The sequence below is a fragment of the Trematomus bernacchii genome, unplaced genomic scaffold, assembly GCF_902827165.1.
Source record: "Trematomus bernacchii unplaced genomic scaffold, fTreBer1.1, whole genome shotgun sequence".
Taxonomy (NCBI): domain Eukaryota; kingdom Metazoa; phylum Chordata; class Actinopteri; order Perciformes; family Nototheniidae; genus Trematomus; species Trematomus bernacchii.
The window spans coordinates 640,045-655,416 of NW_022987966.1; the positions used below are offsets into that span (position 1 = coordinate 640,045).

The 15,372-nt window shown below is 40.6% G+C and overlaps 1 protein-coding gene across 1 annotated transcript; it reads left to right on the forward strand.

Annotated features, from left to right (window-relative positions):
- The first annotated feature begins 866 nt into the window (after positions 1-866).
- ercc2 (excision repair cross-complementation group 2) lies at positions 867-13,011 on the forward strand. Its single transcript, XM_034115884.1, has 23 exons — positions 867-979; positions 1,332-1,431; positions 1,825-1,902; positions 2,002-2,064; positions 2,189-2,302; positions 2,652-2,768; positions 2,904-3,020; positions 3,356-3,479; positions 4,046-4,142; positions 4,666-4,799; positions 5,047-5,215; positions 5,377-5,495; positions 5,617-5,686; positions 8,384-8,453; positions 9,119-9,220; positions 9,412-9,475; positions 9,611-9,732; positions 10,218-10,310; positions 10,515-10,587; positions 10,723-10,793; positions 11,243-11,386; positions 11,606-11,749; positions 12,258-13,011. The coding sequence occupies exons 1-23, from the start codon at positions 975-977 to the stop codon at positions 12,348-12,350; spliced, it is 2,283 nt and encodes a 760-aa protein (XP_033971775.1). The 5' UTR covers positions 867-974; the 3' UTR covers positions 12,351-13,011.
- The last annotated feature ends 2,361 nt before the right edge of the window (positions 13,012-15,372 follow it).

The window sequence follows — 15,372 nt, forward strand, 5'->3', positions numbered from 1 at the left end:
TCAATTAGAACACCTACTGTGCTCAAACAACACACCCATTTAACTTATAATCAGCATGTTAGTAGTTGGTAACCTGTAAAAGCTATGTTTTGTCAAAAAACATCTTATAGGAGGACATCTGTAAGTCTTCTAATGATATTTAATATATCAGTGTATAGTGTTTAATAACGCTTCAGTACCCCCTGCTGGTGCACACTGGCAGCCACATGATGTTAAAAGTATCTGAAAGTAGATCAGCTAAATAATATCCAAAGGTTGAATAATAAAATAGGTTCGGAAAAAATTGACGGCTCTGCTTCTACCCATAGACTGTATATATAGCTTCTCCCACTTCCGGCGAACCCTTTCAAAATACAGTGACGCACATGCGTTTAGAAATTAACAGAAATAAACATGAAATAATCGTGTTAGTTGTCCAATACAGGTCAGCTGCTATGAGGTTTAGATAGATATTTTACTCTTATCAAGGAACATTAACAAAAAGAGGTTAACAGCAAACACATGACTTAATACAGAGCAAAAAATAAATTATACATGACTTATCAACAATATTCAATACTTACATTAAAATTAAAATATTTTTTGTGATGTAAAAATATACATATTTGCAAGCCAAGTAGTGCAAAATGCAAGAAAATGCTAATACAACAATAAAGTAAAAGCATGTTAAAATATTAATGAGTCCAGGTGAGGAGTTATTTGTCATGCTCCAAGAAGACGATCTGATAAAGGTTTAACTACACAAAGAATAAAGTCATTTATTCAGCAACCAGTGGCCGTATGGTAAGGTTCATTTTTAAACCCCGGTTAAAACTGCCAGAAAGAACAAGAACACCGGAAGAAGAATAGTTTGCTTCCGGTTTGCTTCGGCCCATCACTGCCATCATTCATTTGTTGTTTTTTCAAGTTCTACATGAGAATTTCAAAACAGCCATAGTGACTGAAGAGGAGAGGCTTATACACGCTTTACAAACATGAAGTGAGTGTTTATTAGGACTGAAAAGAAACACATTCCTGCAGGACTGTTCGGGCTAGCTTGATCGCATCAAGTTTGACTATACCTAGCTAAATTGTCTGACATCATTTAGCTAAGTGAACACAACACATGGCACTCACAGGTGCAGTGTTTTCAGGTTATCATATCAAAGTTGGCCTGGTATGTTTGTGTAATCTGCAATACATTTGAGAGCTAACGTCCATGTTAGCTTAGCTTCATACACATTTCTAGTTATTTCCTTGTAGCTGCTTTACTGAGCTTTACATATCCAGAGATGTCTGGTGTGTCTCTGCTCTGAGTCTGCAGCATGTTCTTCTCTATTGTTTTATTCCAGGCTCAACATCGATGGTCTGCTGGTGTATTTTCCATATGACTACATATATCCTGAGCAGTACTCTTACATGCTGGAGCTGAAGAGGACTTTGGATGCTAAGGTGGGTGCTGCTGTTGGGTTATTCTACAGTACATTCAATGGGATTATTGACATTGTAGCTGTGCGGGCGGGCAAGTGCAATATGAGAAAACATCATACATTGCCAAGCTAACAATGATAGCATGTAGTTTACATATAGGTTGTGACTCTATGGTTGTGACACAAATAGTATCTTTAATGTCACAGTGTTGCAACATAATAGTAGATCAAATATGCAAGGCAATTTGGAAAACCAAACAAGGGGTACACAGTTTGTCTTTCAGCGATTTATGAAACTTGTGTAAAGAGTTAAAATAGTTGTCAGGGATTGTTTTCTACGACATCATTGGGAGGAAAGCTACACAGGGTGTTCACTTTGTCTGTTTGGTTGTCATCCCATGCTCTTTATGTTCAGGGTCATGGAGTCCTGGAGATGCCTTCAGGGACAGGGAAGACTATCTCTCTGCTGTCTCTCATTGTTGCCTACCAAAAGGTGAGTTTAGCTGTGTTCAAGTGACTTCCTGTGCTCCACTCTTGCTTCCCAGCAGCCAGTGCCACATGAGAATGTCATATGTTACTTTCTCTCTCTCAGGCCTTTCCTTTGGAAGTGACCAAGCTGATATACTGCTCCAGGACTGTTCCAGAGATTGAAAAGGTGAGTCAATGTCAAAAGAAAATCACACATCAGAAAGTCAAATGGATATTTCCAAGGATATGTTGAAGTTTAATCCCAGCAACAACAGAACTTGTATTGTATATGTGATCTGCTGTCTCTTCAGGTCGTGGAGGAGCTGCGGAAGTTGATGGAGTATTATTCCAAGCAAACTGGTGAAAGCAACAACTTCCTGGCTCTGGCCCTCTCCTCCAGAAAGAACCTGTGCATCCACCCTGAGGTAACAGCTGCTGCTCCGGACACAGCAGGGCAACACGGGCCATTCCCCTCACAAAGAGAGGAAGCACAAAGAAATGTTCAAAACTCTTGTTTGCACTTTTTCTTTAAAGATTTGGTCTAGTTTTTCTCCCTTGAAATGTAGGCCTTATATTCATTATGCTCCGACTGATTTTCCAGTGATTTTCCAGTGTTTCAAGGGACAATCAATGTTGTTGGAATCATATCAAAATGCGTGTTGTTCAGTATAGGGTTACAAGATGCATGTTTGAGGTTTGACCTTTACTGGGAATAATTTTAGTGATTGGACCTCAGCTCATATGCCAATACTTGCCGTGTCTGCTTCTATCCAGGTGAGTGCTCTGCGCTTCGGCAAAGAGGTTGATGGGAAGTGCCACACCCTGACAGCCTCGTACATCCGTGCCCAACGCCACAGCGACTCCAGCGTGCCTGTGTGCCGCTTCTACGAGGTACAAATTCACCGGATCCACCCAGTTTAGACCAGCTGGTATTTTTTAACTAAAGTGGAAGTAAACGAGGCAGGTTGAAGTTAATGTTGGTGTACAAAATCATAAATGACACCCCTCTCCTCCTGCTGTGTGCAGGACTTTGATGCCGTCGGCCGACAGGTGCCTCTTCCTGCAGGCATCTACAACCTGGACGACCTGAAGGACTTTGGGAGGAGGAAAGGATGGTGTCCTTATTATCTGGCACGCTACTCGGTATATTGCACTGCAGAATTCTGAAAACAGGAAACATGTATCGTAGTATGAAAAAGGAAAGCCATTACTAATTGGTTTGATAGGGGACTAAACTTAAAGCGACTATCCAACGAGCAGATAGTTTTCATTGAATGTTTCTTTTATTGAAAACCCCTGTTGTGCACATTTAAGATGCTTAGAAACCCACTGGCTTAAAATAAAGTGTACAAATGTTTCTCTCCAGCAATGTTTGCTGGCTGCTGTTGACACACTTATCTGAAAATAATCTGTCACAGTTACTCTTTACTGAAGTAACCCATATCTGTTCCCCCTCCCCTGACTGTGTCTCCTCTCAGCTCCTGCACGCTAACATCGTGGTGTACAGCTACCACTACCTGCTGGACCCGAAGATCGCTGACCTGGTGTCCAAAGAGCTGTCCAAGAACTCTGTGGTGGTGTTTGATGAGGCTCACAACATAGGTCAGTGTCACAGTCCCATTTCGAGCCATCCAATACATTTATTCTGTAGCTGTTGTCTTAATCCAGCTCCTAAACCATTACAAATGAGAACATGGATGGATCAATTCAAGATATTTATTGTAATCATGTAAACAACTAAAGAAATAAGATACAACTAGAATTATAATAATGTCTAAGAGCATCTAAAGACCACGTTAGGAGGAAAAAGGCTTACACCAGAAAAATATGTAATGGGATTATTAATGATACTTAGTGTTGTCTGTAGTGTTGGAACAATATATAATTTTATTGCAATAAACAAACACTTACAATAAGGTGATTGGTGTATTTCCGTTGTAATCGCGAATATTCTCACAAGTTATTTTAAAGCTTGTTATCATGCTATAGAGATGGAAATAGTGCCTAATTTCCAAAAATGCTAAAATGTTATCCTAGAAAATAATAAATAGATAAATATTGACATTATACCATATTGAGTTGTTTGTGTGAATCTAGCAATATCATAGGGATTTGATATAGTTAACATGATATAATATAACAATATTCCTCTTTCCTTTGCTCCTCAGACAATGTGTGCATAGACTCCATGAGTGTGAACATCTCCAGACGGACTCTGGACCGCTGCCAGGCCAATGTGGACACTCTGCAGAACACCATCCAGAAGTAAGACCCTGATGCAGTCGGCAGTGTACTGACTCACTGACCTCATGGAGGGCGGCATCCACCGTCCTGTTACTGCCATCTTTCCTCATGTCGGAGTCTGCTAGTCCCCTCAGGAAACAACCATTCTTCTCAACTGTCATGTGGAGAGACGTCAGCCCACTTTCACAGCTCTTTGGCCCCTTTGTTGGCTTTTATCTCACAGAATGATTGTATGAATATGTATCACCTCAAAATATAATGTATAATATGACTGACAAACACAAATAATTACAAAGGTTCAAGGTTCTTTATTTAGTCATACGAACATAGCTACAGTGTAGTTATGCCGATGAAAATCTTGTGTCACAGAGCCTCTATTCCCGAAAGTGATGCCAGCAATAAAGCAGGTTTTAAATAGAAATGTCCTAAAAGGCAATATCCTTCTGATAAATAAGGAACATATCATTTCCCCCTGGTAATCAGACCTACAGGTAAAACAAATGCTAAGTATTTCATTTGAACCCTGCCCCTTTCTGTCTGACAGTATAAAGGAGACAGACGCTGCTAAACTGAACATGGAGTACAGGCGGCTGGTGGAAGGGCTGAAAGAAGCCAATGTTGCCAGGGAAACGGACGTCTACCTCGCCAATCCCGTGTTACCAGATGAAATCCTACGAGGTAAAGCAGGAGGAACACTGATTTCGTTTTTGTTCTTCCTCCTTTCATTGCCCTAAATCTGGAAAGAACCACAAAACTGAGTCTGTAAATGTTAACTGTTGGCTCCTGCCCTTTCTCTCTCTCTCTCTCTCTCTCTCTCTCTCTCTCTCTCTCTCTCTCTCTCTCTCTCTCTCTCTCTCTCTCTCTCTCTCTCTCTCTCTCTCTCTCTCTCTCTCTCTCTCTCTCTCTCTCTCTCTCTCTCTCTCAGAGGCCGTCCCTGGGTCTATCCGCACAGCAGAGCACTTTGTCCGTTTCCTAAAACGTTTCCTGGAGTATCTGAAGTCCCGTCTCAGGGTCCATCATGTGGTACAGGAGAGCACCCCGCAGTTCCTCAAAGACATCTTCGACAAAGTCTGCATCGACCGCAAGCCCCTCAGGTCAGTGAAATTCCTTTCTTTGGCCAAACTTACCAAACTATCACAGGCTCTGGACATCAGAACCAATCACTTTCATTCTCTCTAACCTTTCCATAGCAGTTTCCTCAGACCACACCTTGAATATGTCTTGTGTCCCCCCCCCCCTCCCTCTGTGTCTGCAGGTTCTGTGCAGAGCGGTTACAGTCGCTGCTCCGGACCCTGGAGATCGCAGACATCGCAGACTTCTCAGCTATTACTCTCATCTCCAACTTTGCTACCCTAGTCAGCACCTACAGCCAAGGTGCTCAAACACTTTACCTTGAATTACTGAACATCACACACTATTATCAATATCACAGTGAAGTGACATTATGTTTCAACAAATCCTTTGTTTGCATTTCTCTCTCTCTCTCTCTCTGAAGGTTTCACCATCATCATTGAGCCCTTTGAAGACAGAACTCCCACCATCGCTAACCCCGTGCTGCACTTCAGGTGGGGAGAGTTCAATCATTATCGAAGCAATCCACTGATGATAGTGAAAATGGGTCAAATGTTGGTAGACTTTGTGTTATGTTGTGAGCAGCTGACCAAGTTTTGAGAAATGTCAGCAACAAAGACCAAGAAGTTTCTTTTTTTTTTACAATTTGACACAACTGTTGCCTGTAGTTTTATTTATATAATGTTGTCTCTCCTTCCTCGGAGAAGGATCCATATCAGTTCCTCTTCCTTAGGTTCTATTCTGTTTTCAAGGAGCTATGAATAGGTTGTGCTGTATAGATTCTATAGCCTGTGTGAAATAGAATCAACAAGACTATTGCAGTTGGATGTAATCAATCAATCAATCAATCAATGTTTATTTATATAGCCCAATATCACAAATGTTACATTTGTCTCAGTGGACTTCACAGTTTGTACAGAATATCAGTATGACAATACGACACCCTCTGTCCTTAGACCATCACATCGTACAAGGAAAAACTTCCAGAGAAAAACAAGAATAGAGACAAGTCCTTTGTCTGAGGCTATTAGAAGGTCATTTGTGACTAACCAGAGCTGTCTCTGTGCTATGATGTCTTCTAAAGCCAGACTGAAAATCTTCAAATAAATCATTGTTTTTTAAGTAATCACACAACTGTTTTGCGACCGCTTTCTCAAGAATCTTTGAGAGGAACGAAAGATTAGAAATAGGTCTATAGTTGGCTAAAACCTCTGGATCGAGGTTGTGCTTTTTAAGAAGCGGTTTTATTACTGCTACTTTAAATGATTGTGGAACATAGCCTGATAATAAAGACATATTCATAATATTTAATAAAGAAGTGCTAACTAATGGAAAAACTTCCTTTAACAGCTTAGTGGGAATCGGGTCTAAGATACACGTTCAAATCAAATCAAATCAAGTTTTATTTATAAAGCACATTTAAAAGCGATTTTTGGTCGAGCCAAAGTGCTGTACATGTAATAAAAACACATTACTACAATCACAATAAAAGACAATAAATTACAACAGATATATATAAAAAATAAAAAAAAAACACAAGGAAAAGTCAGGAGTCGTGCTCCGCTCTAACTAGAAGGCCAGAGAGAAGAAGTGTGTTTTTAGTGTTGATTTAAAAACCCCTAGGGTCTGGGCCGACCTCACATGGAGGGGCAGAGTGTTCCAGAGCCTAGGGCCAGCTGCTGCGAAGGCTCGGTGCCCTCGGGTTTTGAGCCTGGTCTTGGGCACTACCAGCAGCAGCTGGTCAGCAGACCTTAAAGCTCTGGCTGGGGTGTAGCGCTGGAGGAGTTCAGCTATATAGGCCGGAGCCAGCCCATTTAGGGCTTTAAAAACAAATAAAAGGATTTTAAAATCAATTCTGAACCGAACTGGAAGCCAGTGTAGTGAGGCCAGAATTGGGGTGATGTGGTCACGCTTTTTGACCACGTTGATGGTTTAGAAGAGAGAATCATTGAATTTAATTGTTCAAGGTTTATGGTTGAAAAGCATTCTAATTTACTATCTAGTGTAATATTAGAACTTACGTTTCCGGGAGCTGTTGATAACACTATACTGGTCAAAGGCAAGAGGTCATTAATTTGGTTTCTAAGAGTAACAATGTTATCGTTAAAAAAGCACATAAAATCATTACTACTGAGTGCTTTGGGAATAGAAGGCTCAATAGAGCTGTGGCTCTCTGTCAGCCTGGCTACAGTGCTGAAAAGAAATCTTGCATTATTCTTATTCTCATCTATTAATGAAGAGTAGTAAGTGCTCTCGCTTTACGCAGTGCTTTCTTATATTCATTGAGAGTAATATGCCAAATTAAACGAGATTCTTCAAGTTTAGTGGAACGCCATATCCTTTCAAGTTGTCTCGACTTTTGCTTTATTTTGCGGGTTTCGGCATTATGCCATGGAGCTAATCTATGTTGTTTTATTTTCTTCTTTTTCAAAGGAGCAACAGAGTCTAATTTTATTCGCAGCGCATCAACAATATGATCAATTTGGGGTGGTGTACATTTTGTATAAGTTTCCTCCCTTACATACAGACATGCTATCGAGTTAAGTATTGGTGGAATCTCTTCCTTAAATGTGGCTATCGCACTAACAGATAGGTTTCTGCTGCAGGAGCTTTTGACTAATGGTTTGTAGTCGAGTAACAGTACTTCAAAAGTTGCCAAAACATGGTCGGATAAAGCAGGATTATGCGGTTCGACTAATAGTTGCTCAATTTCAATACCATAAGTCAGAACAAGGTCGAGAGTGTGATTATAACAGTGGGTTGGTTTATGTACACTCTGACGGAAACCAATAGAATCTAATATAGAGTTAAATGCAACAGTAAGGCTATTTTTATCGTCGTCAACATGAATATTAAAGTCACCTACGATAATTACTTTATCTGTTTTAAGTACCAAAGTTGATAAAAACTCAGAGAATTCTGATAAGAATTCTGAATAAGGACCTGGTGCACGGTACACTGTAACAAATAAGATTGGCTGCAAAGTTTTCCAGGTCGGATGCGTAAGACTAAAAACAAGGCTTTCAAAGGAGGTATAATTTAATTTTGGTTTAGTATTGATAAGTAAGTAAGTAATCTTTAATAAGTTGATAACCGGTTACAGTGGGGCAAACATGTGAGACGATGCAGCCCTAAATCTGATTGATAAATGCTGAAACATCAGGTTAACACGTGCTCTGTGTTCCTCCCAGCTGTATGGACCCGTCTATCGCCATCAAACCAGTGTTCCAGAGGTTTCAGTCGGTCATCATCACCTCTGGGGTGAGTTATACTCTGCTTTCATCTCTGCTCACTTTTTTAGTCCCGGCTCACTTTTTTAGTCCCGTTTAGTCCCATCTCATTGTTCCTGAATACATTTCTTTTAATTACATTTTTTCCAAATATCACAGTTAGTAGAGAATTATTGCTTTTTTATTCACACTTAAAGGTGGGGTAGGTAAGTTTGAGAAACCAGCTCGAGTGCGCTAGAATTTGAAAATACACAACCGGAAAAAATCTGCCACTTCCTTACAGAGCCCCTCCTCCAACACACACGAACGCGCACATGACCAATGAGGGCACGAGATAAGTTTGTGCACAGATGGAAGGCTGACAGGCAGGTAGGCCATCCAGTTATTTTAGCCGGGCCGGCTAAAATGATTGGTCGTACTTTTTACAGTACTACAGCTTCCACAGATGATATTTTTTTATGGATTTTTTGTCAAAGCACTTCAGATATTCATTGCTATCGGGATGTTAAGAGCATTCCATGGAATATAACAAAAAGTGTATCTCGAGCCGGTTTCTCAAACTTACCTACCCCACCTTTAATGTATATATTTGTATTATGAAATGAAGTCTGTGTTCCCTACTTACTGTAGGTGTGCACTGATAAATGAATACTGCTCTCATATTGACTCTCCTCTCCTTCTGGTTGACCTCTCCAGACTCTCTCTCCTCTGGACATCTATCCCAAAATCCTCGACTTCCGCCCTGTTACCATGGCATCCTTCACCATGACACTGGCCAGGACCTGCCTCTGTCCTCTGGTGTGTAACTACAGTCAGACACACACAAAGACGCACTCACTTCTCTGGATTCTAAAATAAATGATGGAATTAGTCAAGGGTTGAGTTTGACAAATTGTGTCATAAAAAACCTTTAATCATATAATTTCCAATTTGTTTTTATTGTATTACTGAATTTTCTTTCTTTTCTTCCTCTATTTTGTCTTCCCCAGATTGTTGGCAGGGGGAACGATCAGGTGGCCCTGAGCTCAAAGTTTGAGACCAGAGAAGACTTCGGTTAGTACTAATATAAAAGCACGTTGGCCCAAAAACAGCATCAAATGATGATCTAATTTAACCAAAAAATACAATATTATTCAGTGAAAACTGAAGCTAAAACAATATTTAATTTAAAAATGTTTGTGCTTCCAGCTGTGATTCGTAACTATGGCAACCTACTCCTTGAGATGTCTGCGGTCGTTCCCGATGGCATCGTGGCATTTTTCACCAGCTACGTCTACATGGAGAATATCGTGGCGTCGTGGTATGAACAGGTCAGTCACACACACACACACACACACACACACACACACACACACACACACACACACACACACACACACACACACACACACACACACACACACACACACACCTGGGCCTAGACCGGCATTTACACATTTTCGCGCCTTTTTACTCTCTCACAAACATTGTAAACATCCGGGCTAGAGGTCACATGACTTCTGGTAAGAAAACTTGCTTCAACAACATTAAACAAAGTTCAAGCATACATGAAGCACTCTTCAAAAATACAAAACAATAAAGAAGGGCACTTTGAGCGGCAGCTACACACACACACACACACACACACACACACACCTGGGAGACAGCGCTGTACCCTTAACATGGAACATCATTTATTATTTGTGTCATTTGGTATAAGCTGTTTTATCCTTAAAGCAGAATGGAGCATGGTCTCTTTGTATAAAGAAGAAAGCACAGTGTCATCATCTGATTATGAAAAGACGTTTGTCTGCAGGGGATCCTGGAGAACATCCAGAGGAACAAGCTGATCTTCATCGAGACTCCGGATGCTGCAGAGACCAGCATGGCTCTGGAGAAATACCAGGAGGTCAGACACGCTAACCTCTTACCTATTACTATTATTGTTATTATTATTATATAGACCACAGCTATCTGTATTTGAGGGATAAAAAACATTTAATGTTGCTAAGATGCTAATAGATAATCAATGTGGTGATTTGTACTATTTCCCATTAGCAGTGTTAAAGAAGAATAAAAGCAAACTCATGATAATGTTTCATCTTCTGTGCAGGCCTGTGAGAACGGCAGAGGAGCCATCCTGCTGTCTGTGGCCAGAGGAAAGGTGTCTGAGGGAATAGACTTTGGTATGCTACAGATTTCTTTGTGGTTACAAAAGTTATAAAGATTTAGTAATGCACCTTAAGCTGGGTTTATGTCAGTATGTGGATTTAAGTATTTCCAACATTGTAACTATAACTTCTGTTCTGTCTCCTGTTCAGTGCACCATTTTGGGCGTGCAGTCATCATGTTCGGGGTGCCGTATGTTTACACACAGAGCCGCATCCTGAAGGTCAGAACTGTCTCTACTACTACCCTCTGCCATTTCAAAATAAAAAACAACACATTTTGACCAATAAACATCCAACACACACTGTCAGCATACACTCTGTTGCTTAGGTGTATCACCTCTATAATATCAATGAAAGTATCTCTGTGTAATGTAATACAGTTCAACAGCACACCAAACTGCATTTATGGTTAAGTGTACTTAATACAATTGTAACTTGAACTAAAATGGTACTTTTCAGGCCCTGAAAACTTGGAAACATTAAATAAGTGATGAGGTTTAAGTTACAAAATATGCGATCTGCTTGATTGTAATGTTGATTTCCCTTTTTATTTACATTTCAGAGCTCATTGTACCTTTTAAAAATCCCATGTCCGTTCCCTTTCATGATGGTGAAGTCATGATTTGACTCAGGCTCAGAATATTTTCTGCATCTTCGTGTTTGGTTTCAGGCCCGGCTGGAGTACCTCCGGGATCAGTTCCAGGTCAGAGAGAACGACTTCCTGACGTTCGATGCCATGCGTCACGCGGCCCAGTGTGTAGGCCGAGTCATCAGAGGCAAGACCGACTACGGACTCATGATCTTTGCTGACAAGGTACGTGATCCTTCTGCCCAGTGTTCTCTCATTTGACCTTGCAATACTTTGACATGAGTATCTACACATTATACAATGTCCCAAATACAAATGCACATTACCAGTCCATCCACAGTCTTCTGATGTTAGCGTTGAAGCAGCTTCACTGGAGCAGTTGGTGGCTTATTGGGTTATTTCTCTAAGCAAAGATCAAACAGTATGTGATGTCTCCCTCCTCAGCGGTACGCCCGAGCAGACAAACGTGGGAAGCTGCCTCGCTGGATCCAGGAGCACATCACCGACGGCAGTCTGAACCTCACTGTGGACGAGGCCGTGCAGCTCTCCAAACACTTCCTGAGGCAGATGGCCCAGCCGTTCAGACAGGTGAGTCGCGCTGTGTTTGAAATGTCTTGCTGCCTGGGTAGTCATCATGTCTAATGTAAGCTTAAATATAAAGAGCATTTATTTGATTCTAACGAAGCAAGATTATATATTTGCTCAGGGTTTTCACCCAGAGAGCACATGCATGTACTTTAAAGTTTTCTGATTACCTGCACTGCTATTGCTCTGGTTTTTAATAGAATAATAAGAGTATACACTGTACTGCACTCAACATTTTAATAAAAGGGGGAAAATGTTTGAGCTTATCCAGTTAATCAGAAGTTAATCTTGACTGCGTTTAGATACAAAAAACAGTCATTTCACTACCTACTTGATCCCACGCAGTTTGAACATGTAGCAGCTTTCTACTCTAACCTTTATGTCACTCACAGCTGCAGAGTGAACAGAACCAGACATCCATAGTAGTGTCATTAAGCAGGACACTGAAAATAGTGATCAGAAAGTCTGATCCTCACACTGATGTCCACCTGTCTGTCTTCTCTCTCTGCAGGAGGACCAGCTGGGTCTCTCTCTGCTGACTCTGGAGCAGCTGGAGTCTGAGGAGATGCTGAAAAAGATCAGTCAGATCGCTCATCAGAGCTGAGAGTAGCATATATGCAGTGGATCATGTCATCACCGTGGCAACACCCATAATGGGATCAGCAGTATTTACAATGGCATCCTGAAAAGCAGAGAAATAAAACTATTGTTTTGTAACTATGATAGAGCACGGTCACCCAGCAGAGGCAACATAGGTTGTTATGGGTTCACTACATCAGGACATTCAGACTATGTGTCAGGAAATCAGCTCATCACTAAACAAAAGAAAAATATGATGGAGTGTTTGTCTTTTATACAAACATAACACATTTAGTGACTAAACTCAGTGCTTGTATTCAGTATTACATTATCACTCACAGATGCCGTACTGTATCCCTTCCTTTATGAGACCTGTGCTATTCAGTATTCAGAGTACTGCAGTCTGATTGAAAACACATGCATTACTATTCCAAGCAAGAAATACTAGCAGGCTAAGCAGTTTAGTTTCAACCAAATAGGTTGTCAGCAGGCATCATTAGTAGGTCAACACGTTGCTTTAACTACAAATCAAGATTCCTCTGGGTGTCACTGCGGTCATAAAGCGTCTGTCATACAGACAGAACTACTGTTAGTTTCCTCTAACTGTACAGTCCCATTTTTTACTGAACATGAATATTTGTATCTGTTTTCCACCAGGATGTCGGAAAATAAATGTTTGTATCTAACAGAGGACTTGTGTTTCCTTTTCATGAAAGTGTTTGAATCTTAATGATATAATTCATTGAGGAGTCACGGCCCGTCCACACAGCGGCGTGCGTTGAAGCTTGCTCCATTTTTTGGAATATGAGGAAATGACCTGCGGTGTGTCTCTCCCAGCATACACGCGGTTTGATTGGCTGCATAAACGGGATTTGATTGGCTGACGCTTCCACCGAAGCTTCAGAAGCTTCAAAAGTTGAACATTGCTCAACTTTTGCAGCCTGAAACGCCAGCAAAGCTCCGCTCTGCTTCCCACAATGCAGTTCGGCGAAAAGTGACGTCACCCCATTCAAAGTGAATGGGCAGAAGCGTTGGAAGAAGCTTCCAACGCCGCTGTGTGGACGGGCCGTCACAGTAGCTATTCAAGCCGGAAATTGGTGTAGCAGCCCTTTAATAATAAAGAAAACACAAATTGTCAAACTCTAAAAGACATAAAACACAAAGCAAAGCAAAGCAATTACATCTTAAGGTAATTTATTTCAGCTCAGGTTTGCAAATATAAAATACAAACATATTTACCAGAATCAGGAGATATATTCCACTTTCTACATACTTCTTTCCCATTGTATACGTAACATGTGTTTCATATCAAACGGTAGCTTCTACAGGTACTAGTGTGCGGTTTCAGCCCTGACAGGGTGCAGCAGTGACATCCTCTACCACAGCAGATAATCAGTAGTTCTCCACCGTGGGAAGCCAGGTCATAAAGTATGTAATGCTGTTTTCAGTGAGGGAAGATTTCCAAGCAGCACTCTCTGTTTTTGCGTCCATGTCTTTGAACATTCCAGAGGTTTGAGTATGCACACAATTATAGTTATTAAATGCTTTTAGTCCATGCTGTGTTGTAGTCATATCACCAGATAGAGTTGGAGTAATAGTTCAAGTAAGTCTTTCTATAAAAAAGATCACAATGAAATGACATGTTAAAGGTGGGGTAGGTAATTTTGGAGAAACCAGCTCGAGTGCGCTAGAATTTGAAAATACACAACCGGAAAAAATCTGCCACTTCCTTATGGAGCCCCTCCTCCAACACACACGAACGTGCACATGACCAATGAGGGCACGAGATAAGTTTGTGCACAGATGGAAGGCTGACAGGCAGGTAGGCCATCCAGTTATTTTAGCCGGGTCGGCTAAAATGATTGGTCGTGCTTTTTACAGTATTACGGCTTCCACAGATGACATTTTTTTATGGATTTTTTGTCAAAGCACTTAAGATATTCATTGCTATCGGGATGTTAAGAGCATTCCATGGAATATAACAAAAAGTGTTTCTCGAGCCGGTTTCTCAAACTTACCTACCCCACCTTTAAATTAAGAGCTAGTTTACTATTTTCAATAGTATGATGCAGCTAGTTCTAGATTTCAGGCGTTTCAGAGAAGGAGCATAAGTGACAGACATTCTTAAGTTGGCCACCTTAAATGTGTTCCTCAGTCACACTGAGCCAGGTTTACTATGGAGATAGATCCAGGCCAAAAATGTTGATTATGTGAAAAAAAACATTAATCTGAAAGTTTGATCCTGAATAAAAGTAAATTGAATGTTTTAAAAAAAATAATATGAAAAGGTTTTTCAGGTTGAATATTATTTTTGATTCAGTTTAGGAATTAATATGAATTCTCACATTTGACCTTCATATATCATTTGATATTTGTTTCAGTTGCAGTGTTATATGAGGCAGACTCGTAGCCCCTTGTGTCTCTGGGTTGCCCTTTAGCTGCTAGAAGTATGTCTTCACAGGCTGAGACCTGTATCTGCCTGCTTTTGGCTCTGGACACATATTGTCATGTTGGATTGTCAAAGCTTGTCTGAGACATTTCTGAACTTACACACAAGGATAATTGCTGACTTTGTACAGCATAGAGCCTTTTCTATACGGTCTTGCTCTAACATCTGCTGTATGTCATGGTTTCCACTTTCTTTGACTTTACAGCGTCAGAGTCAGGCTCAGAGTCCGAAATGTTCCAATCCTGCACAGAGTGGCTCTCAGTCAAAGGTGGTGCTCAGTCAGTGTTAGCTTCAATCCTTCTCCTGCCTTTGAGCTGGTCTCAGATTTGAGTTAAACACCGACTCAGGCACAGAGCAGTACTTTTGTTATACAGTTTTCTGAATAGTGTTCGAACACTGACACATAATTGCTGGATATGGAAGTGTGCACTTTAGTACTTTAATATTCAAGTATTGATTGATTTACCACAGCTTAAGAGTTCGATTGATCAAAAATATATGACTGACAATGTGCAAAAATATCCATATTCAATAGTACAATTTAAAAAATCTTATATGTGTTCATTTTGTGCAGCTGGTTTGTTTTTATTCAAGTTTA